We start from the raw sequence: 25,793 nt of genomic DNA, 5'->3' as shown, positions 1-25,793 counted from the left end.
TGATAAAAGACTCTGACTCGACTCGGACTCGACTTAGGTAGACTCGAACCCAACACTAGTTACCATGACAACTGAAAAGTGGTGAGAAAACAGAACAAAGGAGAACATGTGACTAAAGACAACCAATCAGACGTCCATGAGAACAAAACTAATAGTCCATAATAAAAATAGCAGAGAATCTGTGACAGCTATATAATGTTCAGTGATTTGGGGGAATATTTGTTTCTTCCTGATAATGCTAAATGAGCACAAAATGATCTTTTTTTGACCAGCTGTTTTTATGGAATAATCAGTCCAATATAAAAAGGAACCAAAAATGCACTAATGTGATGTGGCCTGTTGTTGTATGTTTTTATAGGTTGTCTGGCTGTATGGTGACAGAGAAAGGCTGTCATTATGTGTCTTCAGCTCTGAGTTCAAACCCCTCACACCTGAGAGAGCTGGATCTGAGCTACAATCACCCAGGATATTCAGGAGTCAAGCTGCTTTCTAAAAAACATAAGGATCCAAACTGCAAACTGAACAAACTCAGGTATGTCAAGTAGGAGGAGTTTTTGAGTTTTATTGTTTAACTTTTCAGTGTCTCTGTATATCTATATGAGTCTAGGAGTTTCTAGAGGATGCAACAATATAAAAAAAATTAAAGCTCACTAGTCTGAGGAGTAAAATCTAAAATAAACTGTTCAGACAAAACAAATTAACAAAAAAACATTATTTTAACTCCATAACTGGACACAAAACAGGAACAGACAGTTAAAATACAAAAAAAAAACAAAACAAAAAAAAACAAGTTAAGTCTGATAGTGTTAGAATCACATGCTGGCTGCACAGAGCACAGAGCTTACAAAACACACGCAAACACATCATACTGACCCACAAGCTCTTAGAGAAATTAATAAACAGCAGTATAACGTATAATAAAAAATCTTTCATATAACAGTCACTTCAGACAGGTCCACATCATAGATGTCTTCTCTTACACATGCTGTTTCTATCTTGTCTAACAGGAAATTAATGTCAGTGACCCTCACTACACCTCTGATTAGACCATATAGATTATTAAAAAAAAAAATCACTGAATAATAACACTGAATAATAATATGTTCCCCTTCAGGAACTCGAGCTGCGTCGAAACGCTTTGGCAACGCCTTCAGCGTGACCGCGCTCTGAATCACGTGTGCAATCAGACCAATGGAAGAACGAAACGTCATAGGCAGGTGACGTCACTGACCAGGAAGCATAAAAGCACGTGCGCCAGAACGAGCGTCAGCTTCTGTCTTTCAGCAGCGCTCTGTGTTTTGTCTGTGCTGTTCCCTTTTTGGTTGCTAGTTTGCGCCACTTTTCTTTTGGAACAGTATGTCTAAAAAGACCGAGAAAACTAAGAACGTTGGCAAGCCAGGTTTTAGAGCGTGTGTTCCTCCCTGCTCTCGTTACATCTCGAGCGGGGATGCACACGCTCTATGCGTGGCTTGCTTGGGAGCGGAGCATGCGGCATCGGCCCTCGAGGGGGGCGATTGCCCGCATTGTGACGTGCTTCCAATGCGTTTGCTCCGCTCTCGGAAGGCTCTTTTCTCTGCGGAGGGAGCCTTCACCAGCGTTCCCCGCGGGTCCGGTCCCGCTTCCGCCGAGGCGGAGCGGAAGCTGCACTCGTGGGGTTCGCAACTGGATCTGGTGGAGGGTATGGAGACGGGTGACCCCCTATCTCCTGCCTCACCCACCAGATCCGCTGCCCGGCCCTCGGGATCTGAAGCCCGCGCTGCGGTTTCTTCCCCCCGGGGGTCGGCCTCCACGATCCCCATATCTTCCTCTGAGGAGGTTGATGTGGTGAGTGTGGATGAGGCTGCAGCACCTCAGTTTCCCCAGTATGAGGAGCTGTTGGAAGTGGTGACTCGGGCTGTGGCCAAATTGAGCATCGATTGGCCCGCCGAGCCATTAGTCGAACCGCAGAAAAGTAAACTGGACGAGAGGATTTTGCGGTCTCGACCACCTCCAGCACACCGGAGCCTTCCCTTTTTTCCTGATCTCCACACTGAGGTGTCAAGATCATGGAATTCACCCTTCTCATCCCGCTTGTTCATCCCCGCCTCGTATAATTACGGGTATGTGGCGGGGTTGGATGAGCGAGGGTACAGAGCGATGCCTCTGGTGGAACAGACGCTCGCGAGCTATCTGTCCCCCGAGTCTGCATCGTCTCTGAAGGCTCTGGTCTTGCCCTCCAAGCCGCTGCGTGTCACCTCAGCGCTGGTGGGCAAGGGGTACACGGCTGCGGGTCAGGCTGGTGCGTGTCTGCACACCATGTCGGTGTTACAGGCGTACCAGGCTGACCTGCTAAAAGAGTTGGATGAAGGCGAAGAGATAAAAGACAGTGATATCTCTGAGCTTAGGAGGACCGCTGATTTGTCTCTCCGCGCCACTAAGGAGACCGCCCGTGCCATTGGGCGGTCTATGGCAGCCCTTGTGTCCGCGGAGAGACATCTCTGGTTGACCCTGTCCGACATGAAAGAGAAGGACAGGGTCTTCCTCTTAGACGCCCCGCTTTCGCCTTTCGCGCGTAAGCAAGCGGCGGCGTTTCAGCGGTTCCTCCCTCGCCGCCATCCAGCTCACGGGGCTGCTGCGACGGAGCAGCCCCGGCCGTCTACCAGCTCCTCATATAGGGAAGCTCAAAAGCAGAGCGTGGCCACTCGCACTCCTCCCCATCGAGAGCGAGTGGTCAAACGCTCTAGGTCGAGGACCTCCCAGGCTAAGCCCGACCTGAGGGTCGTGCTTCAGTCGAAGAGGCCCTCGACTAAGCGGTCCTGACAGTTCGGGACCGCCGAGGGCAGCCCCATCTGGGGGGAAACGGGTAGCACCGCAGTATTCGGTGTCCGGGTCTCCCCTGTGCCCTCGGGAGATCGTTCTGCCAATCCTGCCGGTGCTTCAGGGCGCAGCGGTCTCCAGCGAGCATCCACCCCAGTTTTTCCCACCCGGCAACGTAGCAGGGCTGGGGAGCTCGCCACCCCCGCGGGGGTCTCTGGGACCGCTGGTTCAGGTGCTTCCTGCCGGGCAACCGTTTCAGGACACCGTTCCAGCGGCCCACATAACACCAGAGGCCAGCCTCGAGAGGCTGGTTCCCTTAGTAGATCATTTGGCAGCGTGGAAGCTACTGCCCAATGTGTCTGCTTGGGTCCTGCATACTGTAGAGCGAGGTTATCGCATTCAGTTCGGCGCACCACCTCCGCCGTTCAACGGGGTCTCTCCCACACTGGTGGGCCCCGAGCAGGGTCTGGTAATGGAACAGGAAGTAGCTACTCTCCTGAGGAAGGAGGCCATCGAGGTGGTCCCTCCTCTCGAAAGAGAGTTCGGGTTCTACAGCCGGTACTTCATTGTTCCAAAGAAGGATGGGGGCTTGCGTCCCATTTTAGATCTGCGTCTTCTGAACCGCTCAGTCAAGCGACTGAAGTTCAAGATGCTCACCATCAAGCAGGTCGTGTCTCAGATCAGGTCCGAGGACTGGTTTGTCACGATAGATCTAAAAGACGCATATTTTCACGTCTCCATCCTTCCTCAACACAGGAAGTTCCTGAGGTTTGCTTTCAGGGGCGAAGCTTACCAATATCGGGTTCTTCCGTTCGGCTTAGCACTCTCCCCCCGCACCTTTACGAAGTGTGTGGATGCAGCTCTGGCTCCTCTGCGACTCCAGGGCATCCGCATACTCAACTACATCGACGACTGGCTGATCCTAGCTCAGTCGGAGATGGTGGCAGTTCGGCATCGAGATGTCGTTCTCGCTCACATGAAGGCGCTGGGGTTGAGACTGAACGCCAAGAAAAGTGTGCTTTCTCCACTACAGAGAACCACTTATCTGGGCGTGGTGTGGGATTCGACCACAATGCAGGCACGTTTGTCTCCTGCTCGGATCGAGTCGATCCTCACTGCAGTCAAGAGAGTGAAGTAAGGCCAGTCACTCACTGTGAAGCGGTTCCAGCAACTGCTGGGTCTGATGGCAGCAGCGTCCAACGTGATACCTTTTGGCCTGCTGTACATGAGACCCCTACAGTGGTGGCTCAAGACCAAGGGGTTCTCCCCGAGGGGAAACCCACTTCGCATGATCAGGGTCACACGGCGTTGCCTATGTGCCCTGGACATGTGGAGGAAGCCTTGGTTCTTGTCTCAGGGCCCGGTGCTGGGAGCTCCTTGTCGCCGCGTAACGCTAGCGACGGACGCGTCCCTCACCGGTTGGGGAGCGGTCATGAGTGGCCACCCTGCCCGCGGTCGCCAACTCACGTGGCACATAAATTGCCTGGAGATGCTGGCCATGTTTCGGGCTCTGAAACACTTTCTCCCGGACCTAAGAGACCGCCATGTGTTGGTCCGCACCGACAACACCTCGGTGGTCTCTTACATCAACCACCAGGGAGGTCTGCGTTTGCGCCCCTTGTACAAGCTGGCGCACCAGATCCTTGTGTGGTCCCAGGGCAAACTCCTCTCGCTGAGAGCAGTTTATGTTCCTGGGCATCTCAACTTGGGAGCAGACATCCTGTCAAGACAGGGGCCGAGGCCCGGGGGAATGGATGCTTCACCCCGAGGTGGTGAAGCAGATCTGGAGAGTGTTTGGTCCAGCCCAGGTGGACCTTTTTGCCACGAGGGAGAACACGCAATGTCCCCTCTGATGAACTACTCTCTACTCTCTAGTTCATCCAGCTCCCCTGGGGCTGGATGCCATGGTGCAGACGTGGCCGAGGCTACGTCTGTACGCCTTTCCCCCCGATCGCTCTGCTCCCGGGAGTTCTAGAGAGAGTGCGCCGGGACGGGGTGTCCCTTCTTCTAGTAGCCCCGTACTGGCCGGGCCGAGTATGGTTCTCGGACCTGATTTCTCTCCTCGACGGCTCTTCCTGGGAGATTCCTGTCAGGAGAGATCTCCTCTCACAGGCAGGGGGCTCCATTCTTCACCCTCGGCCGGAGCTGTGGAAGCTTTGGGTGTGGCCTCTGAGGGGGCACACCTCTTAGCTTCCGGTCTCTCAACTGAGGTTGTTGAGACCATCCTCCAGTCTAGAGCTCCCTCCACGAGGAAACTGTACGCCTTGAAGTGGAAGGATTTGACTTCTGGTGCGGACGCCGCCAGCAGGACCCAGTTAACTGCCCAGTTGGCTCAGTGCTGGAGTTCCTGCAGGATAGGCTATCCGCAGGGTTAACCCACTCCACCTTGAAGGTTTACGTGGCGGCCATTGCGGCCTACCACGCCCCTCTCGGTGGTCTTTCTGTGGGCAGAAACCCCCTTGTTACACGTTTCCTCTGCGGTGCACTGAGGCTGAGGCCTCCGGTACGTCCCCGTGTCCCTCCCTGGGACCTGTCCGTGGTGTTAGAGGCTCTCTGCAGGCCTCCTTTCGAGCCTGTTGAGGAAATTTCTGACAGATTTCTTGCCATAAAGACTGTCCTTCTTCTTGCTCTTTCCTCCCTAAAGAGAGTTGGGGATCTTCAGGCCCTCTCTGTGGCCCCTTCCTTCCTGGATTTCGCTCCAGGCCTTTCAAAAGCTTTCCTTTACCCTCGTCCGGGGTATGTCCCTAAGGTCCCCTCCTCGACACCGCGGCCTGTCGTACTTCAGGCCTTTTGTCCTCCTCCCTTTCGGGATGCTGACCAGCAGAAGCTTAATTGTATGTGTCCGGTGCGTGCACTGGACGCATACGTCCACCGGGCTGCCATGTGGAGAAAGTCAGATCAGCTGTTTGTCTGTTATGGCCCCCCCTAAGAGGGGCCTCCCTGTTTCCAAGCAAACGTTAAGTCGCTGGATAGTGGACGCTATTTGCTCTGCGTATGAGGCCTCTGACCTTCCTCCTCCTCTAGGGGTCAGAGCTCACTCTACCCGGAGCATGGCTGCCTCTAAAGCTTTTCTTGCTGGGGTTCCCCTGCAAGATATTTGCAACGCTGCGGGTTGGTCCACCCCTTTGACCTTTGTAAGGTTTTATGAACTTGACCTGCGGGTCTTGCCTGGTTCCTCCGTCCTTGCTCCTAGCACATCCTAGGCAGGGACTGGGGTCTGGCGGCGTGGGCATCTTGTTCCCAAAGTGTTTCGACGCGGCTCGAGTTCCTGAAGGAGAACGTCTCAGGTTACGTATGTAACCCCGGTTCCCCGAAGGGAACGAGACGCCGCGTCTCGTAGCCATCCTCCTGCGTCCCTGCGAGCGCTGCTTCTCTCCTGGAAGCTGACGCTCGTTCTGGCGCACGTGCTTTTATGCTTTCTGGTCAGTGACGTCACCCGCCTATGACGTTTCATTCTTCCATTGGTCTGATTGCACACGTGATTCAGAGCGCGGTCACGCTGAAGGCGTTCCCAAAGCGTTTCGATGCGGCGTCTCGTTCCCTTCGGGGAACCGGGGTTACATACGTAACCTGAGACGATTTTAAATAACTATCTATGATATAAGCATACGAGTTAACCGTATAATTAGGTTCACATTAATGGCAAGTTAACTAATAATTTAACTGTCTGTATAAGTAGTGTTTCACTATCAAACTTACTGATAAAAGCTTTCAAGTTATTTGTATACTTTATTATGTGAAGTTTAAATAATACGTTAAATTGCAGAATCACAATATATTAATATATTTCATTCACTATTGATAATTTAGAGAAAATAATGTTTGCACTGCCAGCAGCAATCACTCTGCAGCTCTTGTCAAGCACGTAACGCTGAGCAACATACAGCAGTGTTTCATTACTGAATGATTTAACGTTTCTGAATGAATCATTGATCTATAATTCAGTGATCTGTTCATGAAGACGGGCACTTGCTTCATTCTTGAATGAATCAGCCTGTGTTTGAAGGCATGACTCAGGGACTCATTCATTAAAATAGTCACTTGCTGCCACCTGTTGGTGGTTTACTTTCATATTTAAAAGTAGCTTATCTTTGTATTTTTTCCCAACAGTTCATATCTTTATATAAAAAAACCCAGATTTTAAACACCAAGATCATAACATTATTTATACTGTGGCAATTTTACAATGTAAATGCTTTCATGCTACATTTTAGCTTCATTAAATGTGTAAATGCATTGAGACATTGAGAAGACTTTGAAAATAAGAGACCTGGAAATCAATTTAAATAAATTTTAGTATGCAGTAACTTTAGTCATATAAAACATAATTTCCCAACAACAAAATTGTGTGGCCAATGAAAAGCTAAATATGGAAAACCACTAGCCACAGTGGCTGGTGAGCAAAAAAGTTAATGTCAAGCTCTGTTTTTAACTCATGCATTTTTAACATAAAATTGTGTCTTTGACAGTTTAAGCAATAAGACATTAAAGAGAGTTTCGTTTAGTACTCACATGCCGTGTGACAGATGCTTTCTGTCCGTGTGCTGCGGATGTGTGCGCTCAGAAAACGTCTCAGTTTACATATGTAACCCTGGTTCCCTGAGAAGGGAACGAGACACTGCGTCCTCTAGGGGTCGCTATGGGGAACGCTATCTCCGTGACCCGTGTCTGAAGCCTATATACAAAAATGACAACAGTGTTGGCCGGCGACAGCCTATGACGTCACTTTCAGCGCGACTCGTCGCTGCCGGTGCGTCACTACTGGTGCGTCCACCGTACAAAAGGCCACTGGTAGAACACAACATTCGAAGCTTATGTCCGAAGCATGGCGACGAGACTAGAGAACGCAGTGTCTCATTCCCTCTCAGGAAACCAGGGTTACATACGTAACCTGAGACGTTCCCTTTCGAGGAACTCGGGGTCGCTATGGGGAACGGTTATACCCACGCTGCCATGCTGAGGGGAGTGCATGCCATCATAGAGGCGAGCACTAAGTACCAACTGCCTTAAGCTTAAGGGAGTTGCCCCTGAGACGTAGTGACGGCTGACAGTGACATTATCCCCTTCGGCCAAAAAGCCTGAGCTGCATACCCAAGACTTACCTGAAAGGGGTCGGATATGCTGGACCCGGGGTAGAGCTCGAAGCTTGGAATTGGAAGATATTCCTTTAAGGGGATATGGCTGAATGCCTAGGGTTTCACCTAGGTTTGGCCTGTCACACAGGGGGCTACCGTGGGCTCTGCATAGGTTCCCTCAGGAACCGTCCTACGGAACATAGCAACAACGGTAGCAACAACCTGCTCAGGTAAGTAGAGTGGTATCCAAGGTGTCCGGGAACAACCAACTCAGAGAATGGGCACAAGTTTGCACATGAACCCGTATCATAGAGGGTGCGCATGAGCTAGCGCAAGTATTACCGTTACTTTAGCCTGCCAGATGCTCACAGGGAGTGGGACCCAAGGTGGCCGGGGTTTAACCAACTCAAGAAAGGGTACGGGCCATAAGCGCGTGAATCCCTACAGTAAAGGATTTTAGAATGGACGCAGCGCTCCGGTGCATTCCATACCACAATGTGGATTTTAGACAAGTGCCCTAGGATTCACGTGTGCACTTACCATCTACATGGATTTGAAAAAGCGCCCAAGGGTTCGTTAGGGCCTTACCATAAAAATGGATTTTAGAAATACCGCTTGGAAACGGTGTGCTAGTAGATGACTCTCAGAAATAGGGGAGCACTGCAGGCATTCCAAACAAGGCTCCAAGAGGAAGGCAGTAGGGGCGAACCTCAGTTGCCCAGTTGGGTCAATGCTCAGAGCAGACCCTCAAGGTGAGGGGAGCATCACTACTCCAAACAGACAGTTAGCCGCAGCTAGCTATCTGATAATACTGCCATGGAGCCGATACGCTTAACCAGTGTGAGAGGTTAGTGCGTTGGGACAGGCTTCTAACTCCTGAGAGACAGGAGAGATACCTGATCCGCCCAGGGGTGACAAGCTCTAAGAAAATCCTCCCGCAGCGAGGGGAGCATCGTCATGCCCTGTCAAAGAGGCCTCAGATGTGATCTGATCACAGGATATCAGATATCACAGCAGAGACGAATCCATCAACACTGTATGGCTGCATAGAGAGCAGCAGCATCCCCAGCCCTCGGGCTGTGTCGTGGGTATTCTCTTGAGGGGGGCAAGAGTCACTACCAACCCAAGCAGACCTGTGCTTAATATCTCGATAGAAAACGTAGGCTCCGTTCTATCAAGGCCCGCAGAACCTCAAGAACAAGGGCCTAGACCATAGTCAATGCTCCTCAGAGCACTCCCGCAGAATACCTTACACTCATACGATGGTGAAACATGGCGTGGTCAAGCCCACTCCTCAGAGGGGCGACTCACTAAATCACCAAGATGGTATGAGGTTAGGTCTGTATGATAATCAGGTGGATACCCAGACACAGGAAGCCCCTCAGGGCAAGACGCAGACGGAGTGTCTCAGTCAGGTGGCCTCTAAGTCATGCGTGTCCACCCAGGGGTGTCAAGGAGCATCGTGCGAAAAATAATTTCCAAAGAGCTTACCTGGTAGGAGGACCAAAGCCCTATATGTAGTGCTGTAGTGGGGACCTGAAGGCCAGGAGTGGCCATGATCATTTTGAGTTGGATATGACGAAGGCAGATCCAATTAGACAAGCAGGCCATAATCATAGTCAAAGACTAGAGGTGGGGGGGTGCTTGAAGAGGACCTACCTAACAGAAAGAGAAACACAACAGAAGGTCCCAGAAATACAGCAGAAGGGGCTAGACACATAACAGGGTCGTACTCACCCTCCGTGGTTCCCACGCATGACTCCAGTTAGCCCAGGCAGACCCCCTTGAGAAGCTGCCCAGACCACCATAGTGGGCCATCTACTTACAACCCTAACAGGGGAGATAGCACCATCTAGGCAGGGGCATCAGGAGACCACTGCTTAAAAAACCCTAGGAAGGGGAGCAATCACAGAGTTAACAAAAGGGTACTTAGAAGTCAATGTGCCTAGGAAGGCTATCAGAAGGGAACCAGCTGAGATTAACCTGACCACAAAGAGTGGACTGTCTACTTACAACCCTAGCAGGAGAGACAGCACTGTGGGTAAGAGGCCGCTACTTAGAAACCCTAGGAAGGGGAGCGGTCACTGAGCTGGCACCTAGCTATCCTCAGATAGCTGGCTGTAGGAAAGGCCAGAAAGCTGCTATCAAGAACACCAAACAAGGGTCTTAACTAGCGCTAGGGCTGTGCAAACAATCGGATGCAACCACCACGCACATCCCGGCAGCACACACAACCAGACGGAGCGCACACAACCACACAGAGCCCACTGACAAGCCGCGCAACATTGCGCAGCCAGAAAACCACGGCACCGTGCAGCACACACAGCCCCACTAGACAGCAGGCAAGATCCATGATTGCAAAATTTTTCCAAACATTTTGATTTGGAAGAGATCTGAGATATGAGTTGTAAAGGCACAGCTCTGTTTGGGAAACAGGGTGGGGAGCAGCAGCTCATTAGCATTTAAAGAAACATGCAAGGAAATAGTTTTTTGCTTCCACTATGATATAATAAATGATCTGTGGGGTATTTTCTGAAACTTCACAGACGCATTCTGGGGACACCTGACACTCAGGCTACATTTACACTGTCAGTTTTTGGGATTGACAACCGCATTAACTTGCAGGTGTGAATCTTGAAATGTCCGGTTCACACAGTAGCTAACAGTAGCGTCTGGAATATTGTCTGTATGAGAGTGCAATGGGACTCAAGCCTGTATTCCTTATCAGTAACCAAAGTAATATCCAAGATGGCAATGTCCATAAAACTGAAAGTCCGACACGAAAGCCTCCGAAAGCCTCTCTCTCACACTGAATGACGTGACAGTTCTTTAGTGTTGTTCTATCTCGATAATCTTTTCAAAATCATTGAAAGTCAAAATCATAATTAGGTTGACTTGGGAAAGCCTGAAAATGCTATTTAAATAAAAATGACAATTAAAACGGAAAAATCTCATTGACTTAGGGGACGTTTACATGACAATGTTTTCAGACAAAAACGGGAAACCTTTTATGTTTCACCTGTTCTTTTATGTTGGGAACTGAAACGCATCATTTTGAAAATGGGTTTCAAAGTGCAAGTTTTTGAAAATGCCACCGTCGTTGTTTTTTACTGTGTAAACACCCAATATGGGAATCTTTGGTGACGGTGACGTCATGCGTGTGTGTAGTTGACAGCGCTAACTACCTAGGTAGCCAAAATGATCTGGCCCAATAACGGCCCAAATCCAGCAAGCCGGAAGAAATATCTTGGGCCAGTTGCAGTTGCCAGGATCTTGTGAATCACAGGAATGAATGAATGACGTGCCAGAATCTGCCCGAGTCCGGGTGCCGAAACTGAGCCGACACTGCCGGCATCGGGCCACAGTTACGCCAGCATAGATTATACAATTAGCTGGAACTGGCCTGAGTCTGGATTCCAAATGAAAATATATATGAAATACAGGCCTGTATTTATTTAATTAATATGAACAAATATCACACACACAGTAAGAATGACACCATATAAATATAAGAAAGGAGAATTTATTTGAATTTGCCATTGTAAAAAGTGATATCAACAAATACATATAAACACTACAGAAACTCTTAATAACTCTCAGGACCTCAAGTTTATCCTAAAAGAGGGACAGAATAAATGAAAGAGAGAGATAAAGAGGGATGAATATTGACACATGGTTAGTCAGATCTCGGTGAGCTGTGTGCTGGATGCAGAAACCAAGAAGTTTATAAACAGATGACAAGGTGGAAAGAAATGTAAATCTGGTATTTGTGGCACAGTTTTGCCAGATTTAAACATTAAGCTTAGCATAAAGACCACGTATGAAAAAAAAAGATGAACATAGGTATATGAAGAAGAAGAATAACACTTTATATGGTTAAACAGGTATTTTAGAAAGTATTCAGTATACCACTTTTTCACTTTTTACAGACTTTATTATGTTGTAGATTTAAAGTCCTTTAAAAGTTTGGGCACCCTGCATGGTCACTACTTGGCAACGCTCTCTTTGGCGAATATCACTGCCTGTGAAATGGTACAGTTTACAGCTTTTTGAGTAATAGGGTATTCAAAATGTAATATGTAAAATGTCAGTAAAATGAATCATATTAATTTTGGCCCTACTTGACCACTCACAACACCCTGACTCAATCAGTACAACAACATTAATCTTAACATATTGTGGCCCATCTGATTTCAGTTTCCTAAAAGAAACCATATATTTACACATCTACTCTATAGCAGAATATAACATTCAATTACTTTCATGGCACAGATGCACTCTCTTCAGATGATCTTGACAAATCTGAAAAAAAAAAAATATGAAAAATCAGTCACAAAAAGATTAAAAGTAGTACAGCAGGAAGGCAAATTTTTATACTATTCACATAATATATTGTGTAATTACATTTCACTAACCACTAATATGTACATAAATAAAAACTGCTACATGGCATATATTTAATGAACTTAAATACAAATATTGAGAATATGTTTGGCAATCAGCTGAAAAAAAATATACTTACAAAGACACTCAGTGCTGTGGAGTCTTCATGATGCAGCAGCTACTGACACAAAAACAAAGGGGAGAAAAAGAAAAAACATCACTGATTATGAGTCAGATAATACATATATCTGTACAAATTGAAATGTACTGATTTTTAATCAGTGGTTATTGACTAATCAGTGTGTTGAACAGTTCAAATCAAAGACACAGAATGACTGCTAGATTGATCACTTACTTACACATAACAATCTGAAAAAAAGAAATGAAAAACAAATAAACTATTACTTAAAATAGTAATGCAATGAATTAACACTGACAGGGAAAAGGCTTGACATCTCTAAATAATTTTGTATTAAAAAAAATAATTTTGTAATTCAGCCTAATTAATTGATTGTCTGTGTGTGTGTGTGACTTTGCTACATTGTGGGGACCAAATGTCCCCACGAGGATATTAAAACCTGAAACACTGCAGTCCCCACAATGTTAAACAATTATTAAAAATAGTAAATGATGTTTATATGAAAATGTAATGAAGCAGATGTTTTCTGTAAGGGGTAGTTTTAGGGTTAGGGTTGGGTTAGGGGACAGACAGTATCGTTTGGTCAGTACAAAAACTATAGAAGGCTATGGAAAGTCCCCACAATTCACACATAGCAACATCCTAGCAACCACACTGAGTGCCTTTGCAACTACATAACAACCAGTCAGAACATGTTGGTGTCTTCACTGCAACCACACAAGTACCCTGGCAACTACATAGCAACAGCCTAGCAATTACTCCAAGTACCTTAGCAAGTGCATAGCAGCCACCCAAGTACCCTGGCAACTGCATAGCAACAGTAGAGTAACCACCTCCAGTACCTTAGCAACTGCATAGCAACCACTTCCAGTAACTTAGCAACAGCCTAGCAACCACTCCGGAGTACCTAGGCAACTGCACAGAAACAGTTTGTTGACTGTCTGCATGTGTGTGTATGTGTGTGTGTGTGTGTGTGTATGCGTGCAGCTGGTATTTATCACGTTATGGGGACCAAATGTCCCCACAAGGATAGTAATACCAGTAAATTTTGATCTTGTGGGGACATTTGTGAAACAGGCTCATAAATCATGCAGAATGAGTTTTTTTGAGAAAGTAAAAGTGTGCACAGTCTCCTGTGAGGGCTAGGTTTAGGTGTAGGGTGATAGAAAATAGGGTTTGTACAGAATAAAAACCATTACGCCTATGGAATGTCCCCATAAAACATGTAAACACAACGTGTGTGTGTGTGTGTGTGTGTTTTCTAGTGTGGATCATGGAGGAGAATCCAGGATTACAGCAGGACTGAAGAAATGTACGTCCACAAACACACACACACACACACACACACACACACACGCACACATATTATATATAACACACACACACACACAGCTGTAGTGATTGTTGTTGTGTTATAAATGTTTCTGTTCTTGTGTTCAGATGCCTGTTTTCTCACACTGGATCCAAACACAGCAAACAATCATCTCATTCTGTCTGAGGAGAACAGAAACGTGACAAATGGGTATCAGTCGTGTCCTGATCATCCAGACAGATTTGATGTGTGGTCTCAGGTGTTGTGTAGAGAGAGTGTGTGTGGACGTTGTTACTGGGAGATTGAGTGGAGTGGACTTGAAGTGTATATATCAGTGTCATATAAGAGCATCAGCAGGAAGGGACAGGGTGTTGAGTGTCGGTTTGGATTTAATGATCAGTCCTGGAGTTTGATCTGCTCTCGCAACAGATACTTATTCAGACACAATAACATACAGACTGATCTCCCTGTGATGCCCATCATCAGTAGAGTAGGAGTGTATGTGGATGTGAGTGCAGGAACTCTGTCCTTCTACAGCGTCTCCAGAAACACAATGAGTCTCATCCACACAGAACAGATCACATTCACTCAGACGCTCTATCCTGGGTTTACTGTTTCTATTGGATCATCAGTGAAACTGTGTTGATGAATGAGAATAGACTGATGAGAGATTGTACCCATAATGCTTTGAGCTGCTGATGAATCAGTAAGAGTGAGATGTTCTGGAGTCTCTTCATGACATTAATACTGCAGCTCAACTTCTATCAGTCAAAAAACAGTCAGAATAAATGTGTCAGAAATCCTCATATAGACAGTAAGATCAGTGTGTGTGAGACTAGATTTGTGTTTTTATTGTCGTGTCTCATCACCCATTCGTTTTATTTGTGTTAAAATGTCAAAATGTCACAATCTTGATGAAGATCATGTCATTCATTTCTCTTGTTTTTGTAAAGAAATAATAAAACAATAATAAATCAAGTCGAGATCAGATTTTAATTGATGTTTGTATCATGAATATAATCGATTCCTCACAAGACTGAAATGAACTTCTGACATAAAATATGATGACAATCACAGCATTTAATAAAATATATTATTGTAACTACAGTAAAGCTGTATTCAGTTATGGGATCTCTTCAAATAAAAAGAAGCTGTCAGAATATATTTTACAATATTTTCAGAGTTTTAAAGTCAATATGTTTTAATCACAGTATATTTGTCAGGCATTCACCACAGCCACCTCCATCAACTACGTCACTCATTCTGCCTCACCGGAGTTCTAATTGCACACACCTGAATCTCATCACCACGCCCTATAAATAGACCTTCCAATTCATTCAGTCCTTGTCTGGTCTACTTTTCACTTCCCTACGCAAGCTCCAGACCTCATGCTTCTAAGAACCTCTGGTGTGTGCTACAATTCCTCTGCTCTGCTTCCTGGACTGCTCGTTTCACCTTTCAACAAGGACTGTCAGATAAGATATCATATTGCCATTACTGCCTGCATTCTGTTTACTACCAAACTTGTTAATAAACACTCAAATCATTCTGTTTACTCCTGTCTCTGGTCTCGTCCCTGTGAAAGCGTGACAGAAGACCAGACCAACACCTACAATGAGCACCGAATCACCTCCTGCAACGGATCAACTCATGGAACTGGTGAATGCCTTCAAGGCGGCTTTAAAACCAACACCTACCCCGCCTTCTGCTAGTCCCATGGCCATGCCCATAACATTTGTGGGCGAAGCAGCTGAGTGTAGCGGTTTCCTCTTCCAAGTCAGTTTGTATATCCAGATGCAACCACATCAGTTTTCTTCGGAAAGTGCTAAGGTGGCATTCCTCATCTCACTCCTGACTGGTAAGGCCCTCCAATGGGCTAAAGCTATATGGAACACAAATAATCCAATAATTAATTCATTTGAACAGTTTACAACTCATTTCTCAGAGGTTTTCAGTACTCCTACCGACACGCTAACCACATCCGATCAGCTATTCCGTTTGCAACGGGGCACTTCTTCGGTGTACGACTACACTCCGTTTCCACACGCTGGCGGCGGCTAATGGTTGGAATGAAATCGCACTCCTAGGTGCCTACCGTCAAGGACTCAACCCAGAAATTTGTGCCGCCGTGGCTTTGTATGATGACTCCATTGGACTTGAGACTTTCTTACAACGCACAACCCGTGTTTCCCAGCGACTAGCCGCCTGCCAGCCCCATATAACCACTCCTCAGTCTGTTTTGGTGGCTGCTTCTCCTCTAGTACCACAACCCATGCAAGTGAATTCCACTCGTCTTTCCCGTACAGAAAGAAACCGAGTCACCATGGGATTGTTTATATTGCGGTCAACCTGGTCATCACATCCGTAACTGCCCAGTTCGACCCCCATGCCCAGTGGTGAGTACCATTTCAATCTGACGTTGAAACCACTCACCTCACTCTTGTACCTGTTATACTGCGTACTGCTGATCGTTCGCTATCTGTTTCTGCTCTCATTGATTCAGGGTCCTCCGGGAACTTCATCGCACAGGAATGTTTAAACCAACTACAGCTTTCATGTCAACGTCATCCCCACGAATATGCAGTAAAGACTATTCAGGGAAACTTGGGCGTGGGCGGATTCATCACTCTTCACCATACATCACTGTACAAGTTGGATTCTTTCACTCAGAACGGATGCGGTTCTTGGTGCTGGAGGATTCCACCGTGAGTATCATCCTGGGACGCCCCTGGCTACAACAACATTGCCCCAATCTCCGCTGGGATCCCTGTGACGTCGAGAATGGAGAGTTGCTTGCCATCAAATTGGCGACACTGGCTAGAAGGAGCAAAGCATCCATTCACCATCACCGATCACAAGAACCTGCAGTACCTCAGGGAAGCTTGGCATCTCAACCCAAGACCGGCCCGTTGGCTTCTCTTCCTGACACGCTTCCAGTTTACCATCACCTATAGGCCCGATTCAAAGAATATTCCAGCGGCTGCTCCATCTCGACAATTCTCTCCAGAAACCACTTCTGATTCAGAACCCATCACACCCTCCGACCTCATTGTCAGCCCTATCATCTGGGATTTGGACCAGGACATTCAGCGAGCCACCCTCCAGGAGCCAGCACCGCTGGAATGCCCAGAAGGTAAGATCTATGTGCCCCTCTCCCAACGGCAGAACCTTCTGGGCACAGCTCACGGGTCTCCGGGCTCTGGACACCCAGGCCGCAGGACCCTCTCGCTTCTACAATCTCGTTATTGGTGGCCCAGTATGCACCGGGATACCATCAGGTACGTCCAAAGCTGCTCAGTCTGTGCCAAGTCTAACTCACCCCATCAACTCCCCACAGGAAAGCTGGTTCCACTACCCGTCCTGGTTCCATCTAGGAATAGATTTCATCACTGACCTACCTGACTCAGAAGGTAACACCTGTGTCCTTGTCATAGTTGACAGATTCTCCAAAGCCTGTAAATTGATTCCTCTGAGAGGCCTACCCACGGCCGTGGAAACGGCAGAACTTCTGTTCAACCAGGTCTTCAGACATTTTGGTCTCCCAGAGATTGTGTCGGACCGGGGTCCTCAATTCACCTCTCGTGTTTGGAAAGCTTTCTTTAAGCTGATTGGTGTCTCTGTTAATTTATCTTCTGGTTACCATCCACAGACTAATGGCCAGACTGAGAGGAAGATCCAGGAGCTGGGACGTTACCTCCGGGCATACTGCCAAGATGACCAACACAGCCGGAGCAGGTTCTCTCTGCCAAGATACCACCGGCTTAACACCTTTCCAGTGCGTACTCTGATACCAGCCTCCACTGTTCCCCTGGATGGAGGAATCCTCTAATGTACCAGCTGTCGACCACTGGTTGCGAGAGAGTGTGGGACTCGGCACATCACCATCTACAGCGGGCAGTACGTGGACACAAGAGCTTTGCAGACGCTAGGAGGAGAGCTGCACCCAACTACCAACCAGGGGATCTTGTCTGGCTCTCCATCCGTGACCTGCGACTACGTCTTCCCTGCCGTAAGCTGAGTCCTCGCTATATTGGTTCGTTCCGCATCCTGAGGCAGATCAACGATGTGACATTCCAGCTTCAGCTCCCACCCAGGTACCGCATTCATCCCACCTTTCACGTTTCCCTCTTAAAACCCTTCTCTCCCTCTGCCACAGAAACCCTGGGAGCTGAAGCTGAGCCCCCTCCTCCGGAAGTGCTGGACCAACCTTCAGTCTTCACCGTACACGAGATCCTGGATTCGCGACGTCGAAGGAGTCGCCTGGAATATCTCGTGGATTGGGAGGGGTATGGCCCGGAGGAGAGATCATGGGTGAATAGAGATGATGTCCTGGATCCATTACTCTTGCTGGAATTCCACCACAGCCACCCAAATCGGCCGGCCCCTCACAGTCGTGGCCGTCCTCGACTTCATGTTAGGGCGTCAGGAGCCGCCCCTGGAGGAGGGGGTAATGTCAGGCATTCACCACAGCCACCTCCATCAACTACGTCACTTACAGCACCGCCCACTCATTCTGCCTCACCGGAGTTCTAATTGCACACACCTGAATCTCATCACCACGCCCTATAAATAGACCTTCCAATTCATTCAGTCCTTGTCTGGTCTACTGTTCACTTCCCTACGCAAGCTCCGAACCTCATGCTTCTAAGAACCTCTGGTGTGTGCTACAACTCCTCTGCTCTGCTTCCTGGACTGCTCGTTTCACCTTTCAACAAGGACTGTCAGATAAGATATCATATTGCCATTACTGCCTGCATTCTGTTTACTACCAAACTTGTTAAACACTCAAATCATTCTGTTTACTCCTGTCTCCGGTCTCGTCCCTGTGAAAGCGTGACAATATTTATAGACACAAATCCTGTTTTTTATTTATTTTTATAACTTGTACATTGATTTTTAATAAGTATTACCTTAAATATAACGCAAACATTTTTTCAGCTGACATTTGTATCAACACTTTTTAGTAATTTAAATTATTTTAATTAGAAAGAAATAAATAAATGATAGTAACCAAAATATGAAATGTATTTAAATTATAACAAATCAAAATAAGATTATAGAACTATTGTACTCTTAAATAAACCGTATGTATGCATAAAATGTATTTAATAACAATATTTAAAAATACTAATTTTACAGCCAGTAAAACACAAACCTGAATATTACAATACTGTTGCACTAAAAAAAAAAAAAAAAAAAAAAAGTTAGAATTTTATATTAAAATAAATTTATTATTTTGGCTTTTATTATGTAAATTTATAACAAATGTTGTAAGAATTGTTATGATTGCAATAATCATAACACAAATATCAATAATATATCTATTTATATATTTTTTTTTTAAATTTAAAATACAAAAACATTATTGCAATATTTATTCAATACAAAGGCAATACAGTAAAAAAAAAAAAAAAAAAAATATTCCGTAAAAGCCAAAACATGAATTAATAAAATTAAGATGATAAAATGTTGTAATTGCAATATTATTGTAATATAAATATATTGTAGTAATCTTGTAAAATTGAGTGAAAATGAGTAAAAATTAAATAATCATTAATAATAATAATAATAATAATAAGCATAAAGAAATGTTATGATTGCAGTAATTCTATCACACTATAAAATTAAAAATTGAGAATTTAATAACCAAAATAATGAATTATTTTTATTATTTACATTTAAACAGTTACTATTACAATAATCCTGTTGCACTAAAATAAATTGTGTACTGACCTTTTATTTACAGTACAATATGATTATTGCAGTAGTAATTTTTTATTGAGTTTAAATGTTATAATTTAAAAATAAAGTAAAATTATATTTTGTTACTGTTGTTATTATTATTATTATTATTATTATTATTATTATTATTATTATTATTATTATTATTATTAACAACATATTTTTTTCTTTATTTTAAATATACCAATACACAAATCAATAAAAACTGAGTATATAACAACAACAACAATAATAATAACAGTAATGATTTATTATTATTTAAATGTCAGTAAATCCATTCAAATGGTACAATTGCTGTAAAATAAAGTATTTTAAATCTATTATTATTATTACTATTACTACTGTTATTGTTATTATTATTATTATTATTATTAATTCATATTGAGGTTTTAATATTATATTATAATTAATTTATTTATATTATTGTAAATGCAACATCTTTGTTATCTTATAATAATAAAAATTTAAATTATAATTTAAATAATTTTATTTTATTATTAAACACTATTGCATTAATCATGTTGCACTGTAAAATAAAATGACACTATATAATAATAATAATAATAATAATAATAACCAAAATATTTTTTTTCTTGTTTTATAACAATAAAGACGTTTTAATGATTGCAGTAATCCAATCATACTGTAAAATAAAAAAGTATTTAATAAAAACAGAATATTAATTATATACATTTTACTAAATTATAAGTTATTATTACAATAATCCTGTTGCACTGTAAAATAAAAAGTCAGTATTATTATGTACTGACCTTTTATTTACAGTACAATATGATTATTGCAATAGTATTTTTTTTTTTAATTGAGTTGTAAGGCCTCTATCGAACCAGTCGCCAAAAGAGAGACAGCATCACGACATTCCAGGAGAATCTAAAGCTGCCCCCTCCAACCAGCATGAATAATAAACTTCATTTAAGAGAGTATTAGAATCTTCTGATCCCTACAATAACACCTCCTTGTCTGGATCAATCCTGAGTTATCTCCCCAGGGGACAAAACACCCCTGTACAAACCACATGGTTAATGGTGCTCTTTGACCGGTCTGCTGATATAGGAAGAGACACAGGAAGAGAGAGCGATCAGCCAGACCCCTCACGAGTACCAAAGGAACAATAAAATAGTGATAAGCGGAATCTCCCCCTCTCTTCTGAGGCCATCTCAAAACAGATGGCCGGGGCAACTGCTGACCAACAATACATAAATTGGCAATCGGACAAACATGAAAGACAGATTTACATTGACGCATCCCACCCGCAGGGTACGCGAGTCACTACACCATGACACTCAGCATTCCTTTCTTCCCCTCTCAGCAAATGTTCTTTCCCTCCAACAAAGAATACACGAACTTATACCCACGATCCTAAAGACAATCATTTATGTCTACTACTAGTAGCGCAAATAACCCATAATTATATGTTGTCTATGACTCTTATATGCTTGGTGTGTTTATTGTAACCTACGCAGCTAACCAATGTATGTATAACCAGTTAGGTAGACAAAGTTGTCAGTGTGTATGCAAGATGCCCGATGTTTGGTATTAAATGAAAGCTCATTTTATTTCCAAGATGTCGACATGAATGAAAGGTTTATATTATGATATTACAAGGTTTGCATTTCAACACTTATTGAAGAGACCAACAAACTCTTGCAGGAAAGTTGCCTCCATGTGACAGAAAGACATTATGCTAAAATATGCACAAATGAGCAACAGTATGGGCGGAGCCCCGCCTTGCAACCCAAATGATTGGAACGCAACTTCATGGGACGGACTTCGTCGGCCCGGTTAAATTCAAATGTCCAGCACAACACCGTGCCTTTCGCCTGTTGCATCTGCCCTTCGGCTGTTGAGTCCGCCTCTCATCTCCAGCTCGCTCTCAGCAGCGCTCCCAGCTTGATCACAACGCGACTGTGCCATCCAGAACTCTACAGAACCAGCTAAAGCTTCGCGAAACTCTCAAAGTCCTTGCGACCTGCAACTCCGACTTGCAAAGAACTTCCAGCTAATCACGCTCGATAACCACAGTCAACCGAAACTGACCAAACTGCGTGAAACACCGAACAGCGGAAGCAGCTTGAAACACCTCGCCAGTGCTCACCTGAGCTCCGAGAGCATCATCCGTGTAACCAAGCAACCAACCGAAGCTTCATCCAGCCTCTCCAACTGACCAATTACCACCAAAGGCTTCTCAAAGACGTCATCCAAAGAACCAAGCAACCAATCAGAAGTGGCGTGATTCCCTCCGCTAAGACGAGCCCACCAAGGAAAACCCGAACGCAAGTAAACAAGGTCTCCTTAATCTCTTGCTGAACTGGTGCTAAATTTCCTTAAGCAGCTAAAAGATAAATCTCTGCTTTTATGGTTTTCTCAGGTTGCAATTTAAGAACTAGTAGCAGAAACTAGTAGTTTTGGGATTCCCTTCAAACTCCATAGACTCTCATTCCTTGAGCCGTATGCATGTGTGTGTGAGTGTGTGTGCTTAATCATTAGTAGTTTAGTTCATGTATCTTAGAGTAGTTCAATAAATTCTTGTTTCATTGAAAAGAACATTGTCTTGTTTTTCTGTTCATCACGCTACTGCCTGTGCCCTAGATGTTGCTACCTAGCTCGTAACGAACGAATATTTTGGTTTATGTTATAATCCGATGGCCACGGGAATAATATAAACATCCAGAGTTGGTAAAATATCCTAAGTGAACGTTCGGTGGATGAACAGTTGATAAAAGTGTAAATTACACAGTGCAAAACACTGTCCTGGTAGCATCTTCAGTCTGTGTGGATGGGATGAAGTATGCAGCAGACATGATTGGTTCGTGTGCCGGTCTCCCAGATTTCAGACAGATTACAAGACTTGTAGTTATTAACACTCAAGTTGTGTTTGTCTGCAGACAAATGACCTCGTGGTATATTGAGCACTTAAGGTCCTGCAAGCTTTGTGGCAGTCATTTAAGTCCCCAGGCAGTCACTGAACTCTCTGAATTGAACAATGTTTTCCCTCTCTCAGCTCAAAGGACAAAATATCTCTTGAAAAAGATAGGGAACTGCTTGTTGAAGAAATACGAAAACGAGCACCAAACAAGACCCTGGTTGCCCACAAGATGGACCAAACATTTCCCTTATGAAGAAAAGAAATAGTGGAAACAGAGCCACTGATCAGAACAATGTTGGAACGCTGGCCAGCACTATTTACAGAGCGTGAGGTAAAAAATGTTATTGTAATTGGTTATTTCCATTTGTATCGTTGCTTAAATGATTTTGTGTGTTGTAGGTCTTTGCAGAATTCACCAGGATAACCTGCAAGAACCTTCAGAATGAATTCTTTGGTGAACCAGACAAACATACACCCTGTCTAATGAAGATTTTCAAGTCTAAAACTGGGACCTTGGGTCAGACTTTGGCAGAATTACTAGAGCAAGTTCAGACAAGAAGAAACACCAATCAAGCATCATGCCAGGTATGTTTGTTCATGTGCAGCTTAATTTCATACTGCTACTGTACGCATTTAAAACAACTAGACCTAACACTTATCTTTCAGTTTAATATCGTCCCGATGTGTCTTCAGATCAAAACATACAAAGATATTTAGGAAAATAATCCATATCTATAAATATATATAACGCCATTCAATGGCTGACACTCATTCGATGCTTCAAAAAAAAAAACATAAAAGGGTAATCATAACAATAATTCACATGACCCAATGGGATCAGTCATTATCTTAAGTGATCCAGTAAAATAGTAATATTTGGAATTTTTGAACTATAAATAAGTGCTTCTGATTGGTCCAGTGTTCAGTGAGTGATCACCTGGGGCACTTTGTGATGTAAGTGCATTGTGAAGCTTGTCCAAGAATTTATGGTCCTCCATGTTTTAACGTTACGTCTCACATAAAAACTGCAAAGCACTTACATCATGGGGTCACAACATACCCTGCATGATCACTAACAGTAAACCAGAAGATTGAGTTATTGTTAAAAAGGTTTCAAATATTCCTGTTTTCTTACACACACATCTATTGTTTTTCTGAAGAAGACTATGATTTATCCACTGGGCTCATATGAATTACCATCATGAAAACTGTGTTATTTCAGCATCAAACAAGCAGCACCCATTCAATGGCATTACATAAACTCACAGAATTTTATTATTTGTTTTGTCTTTATCTGAAGGAAGTCAAAAAAGTGGTCATGACATGAGGGTGAGTAAATGATTAAAAAATTGTAATTGTGGGGTGAACTGACCCTGGGTTTCTTCCATGGGTTATGAAACAACATGCATACGTTATGAAATAGCAAGGTATCGGTGAACTGCAATTCTTTAGGCTTTTATAAATGTTCAAAAAATCATTTAGAGTCAATTAAAATAAGATTTTTTGTTGTACTTTATTTTGTAGAGAAAGATACAAAAATGAAATGCGATTCCTTAAAGAAACGACACATTACAAAATGACAAACAATAAGACATTCTTTACACATGGAATAACATGGAATCTCATTTCATATATCACTCTTTTTTCAGGAAAATGAGGTTACGCTTCGGCGCACTGCGGTTCTCCGTGGCATCCCTGTCCTTTTTGGGGACGACCCCTCACAATTTTTCAAAGTCTGCTTTGTAATGATTTTAAATATTTTTAATTTGTATAAGGTTATTGATATTAATATTCAGTTTTCTAGGCTGTTGGGGTTTGGGCTGATTTTGGAAAAACATATTCCCTTCATCTAAATTGCATGAGACTTCATGAATTTTCTGGCAGTTGTTATACATCATAAGTCGGTAAAATAAAAGTGATTCAATTTGTTATAACAATAACTTTAAAATCCATAAGGTAAATGTGAAAATAATTATGGTTAATGTGCTAATGAGTTTGTTTAAAAAAAAAAAAAGCAAACAAAAGGATAGTTCACCCAAAAATGAAAATTATACTATGATTTACTCGCCCTTAAACTGTCCTAGGTGTATGACTCCCGGCTCTTCCGAGCTTTATAATGCCTGTTACTATTCAATAGTCCAGTGGAAGACCAATAAACTGCATCCATTCTTCTTAAAAAGTACTGCACATGGCTCTGGAGGGGTTAATAAAGGCCTCCTGAAGTCAGTTTATGTGTTTTTGTAAGACAATATCCATGTGTAAAACAAATATCCAACAGTAAACTTTTTAACCTGTGTAGCACCAGTGCTATGTGCAAAAAAAAAAATAACACAGAGCCCTGCCTAATGTCTAAAAGTGGTGATTTTGTAATTAATAAATTTAATTGATTAATTTGTATTGTTTTACATTTGTCTTTTCAGGACTCAGATGAAAACAACTTTGAGCACATTCCTGTTGGCTTTCTGACAGTCCACAATGAAGATTCTCCTCACAGCCCTTCATCACTTCCTGAGATCTGACCTGCAGTTCACGTGATCACTACTGAGATGACATGATTCAAAACGTGATGTCATAAGAAAAACATGCTTGTTCAATTCACTTTCTTGAACAGATTCAGTTCTGTTTATTAAGTTGTCTTGAGAAAGCCAACTTACTGAAATCCGACTTAAACGTACAGTTATTATTATTCTTCTGAGACTAACTCTAACTCCTCCTAGAGCTTTAACTCTACAAACTCCAAACTCAGCCCAGATCTTCAAACTGATCTGACTCGAGTTGCTATATCTTTTCTAACTGATCGGACTTACGTTTTTTCTAAAAATGACGATTAAAATGGGGGAAAATCCCATAGACTTACATTGACGGAATGTTCAAATGAGCCAACACTTTTTAAATTTCAACTGTCAAAACTCCCAGAATCCTTTGAGACTCAATCAAGCTTCCCTTCTATGTACTGTATTTCTAATCAAATTAAACTTATTCAAACTCATCTATCTGTCTATCTATCTATGGCTAGCAACCAAAATCATGCTAGTAACTTGTTAATCATGCTAGAAACATGCTAGCAACTTGCTAGCAACCTGCTAATCATGATAGAAACATGCTAGCAATTTGCTAATCTTGCCAGAAACATGCTAGCAACCTGCTAATCATGATAGAAACATGCTAGTAACTTGCTAATAATGTTAGAATCATACTAATATGTTAATTATCTATCTATCTATCTATCTATCTATAATCTGATCATTACTATCTATCCATTTATCAGACTGCATTTAAACTTTAAAACTTCAAAATATTTCAGACTGAAAACCATCCAAACTTCAAACTTAAAAAAAAAAAAAAAAAGTTAAAATTTTTAAACTTTCTGGTCTGGCTTTCTCAAGCCAACTTAAAGTTTGTCTTGACCAACTTTTTTATCTAGTTCAGAGTTAATATTTGTTTAATGGCCTAAACACATTT

General features: G+C 43.6%; 1 protein-coding gene across 3 annotated transcripts; it reads left to right on the top strand.

The window, feature by feature from the left end:
* The first annotated feature begins 362 nt into the window (after nucleotides 1-362).
* Nucleotides 363-25,311, top strand: LOC127158764 (stonustoxin subunit beta). 3 transcript variants are annotated; one of them, XR_007826265.1, is made up of 7 exons: nucleotides 363-532; nucleotides 13,659-13,705; nucleotides 13,834-13,915; nucleotides 22,467-22,662; nucleotides 22,731-22,916; nucleotides 23,981-24,073; nucleotides 24,752-25,311. XR_007826265.1 is itself a non-coding variant. In XM_051101776.1 (3 exons), exons 1-3 carry the CDS (start codon nucleotides 372-374, stop codon nucleotides 14,349-14,351), a joined length of 726 nt encoding a protein of 241 aa, XP_050957733.1. In that variant the 5' UTR covers nucleotides 363-371; the 3' UTR covers nucleotides 14,352-14,605. The 3 variants fall into 3 exon arrangements, 1 of the variants encoding a protein (XP_050957733.1); XR_007826266.1 differs by lacking the exon at nucleotides 23,981-24,073 and adding an exon at nucleotides 23,632-23,660; XM_051101776.1 differs by lacking the exons at nucleotides 22,467-22,662; nucleotides 22,731-22,916; nucleotides 23,981-24,073; nucleotides 24,752-25,311 and having other exon boundaries at nucleotides 13,834-14,605.
* Nucleotides 25,312-25,793: the final 482 nt, after the last annotated feature.

The sequence above is a fragment of the Labeo rohita genome, unplaced genomic scaffold (assembly GCF_022985175.1).
Source record: "Labeo rohita strain BAU-BD-2019 unplaced genomic scaffold, IGBB_LRoh.1.0 scaffold_169, whole genome shotgun sequence".
Classification (NCBI taxonomy): Eukaryota; Metazoa; Chordata; class Actinopteri; order Cypriniformes; family Cyprinidae; genus Labeo; species Labeo rohita.
Note: the sequence above shows the minus strand (reverse complement) of the source record. Positions and strands in the feature narration are given on the sequence as shown.

What these genes read in the sequence shown, in the direction of transcription:
- LOC127158764 (XM_051101776.1), top strand. Translation starts at nt 372, where the DNA reads ATGGTGACAGAGAAAGGCTGTCATTATGTGTCTTCAGCTCTGAGTTCA. An exon ending in TGCAAACTGAACAAACTCAG is followed by an intron (nt 533 to 13,658) that starts GTATGTCAAGTA and finishes TGTGTTTTCTAG; the next exon opens with TGTGGATCATGGAGGAGAAT. An exon ending in TACAGCAGGACTGAAGAAAT is followed by an intron (nt 13,706 to 13,833) that starts GTACGTCCACAA and finishes TCTTGTGTTCAG; the next exon opens with ATGCCTGTTTTCTCACACTG.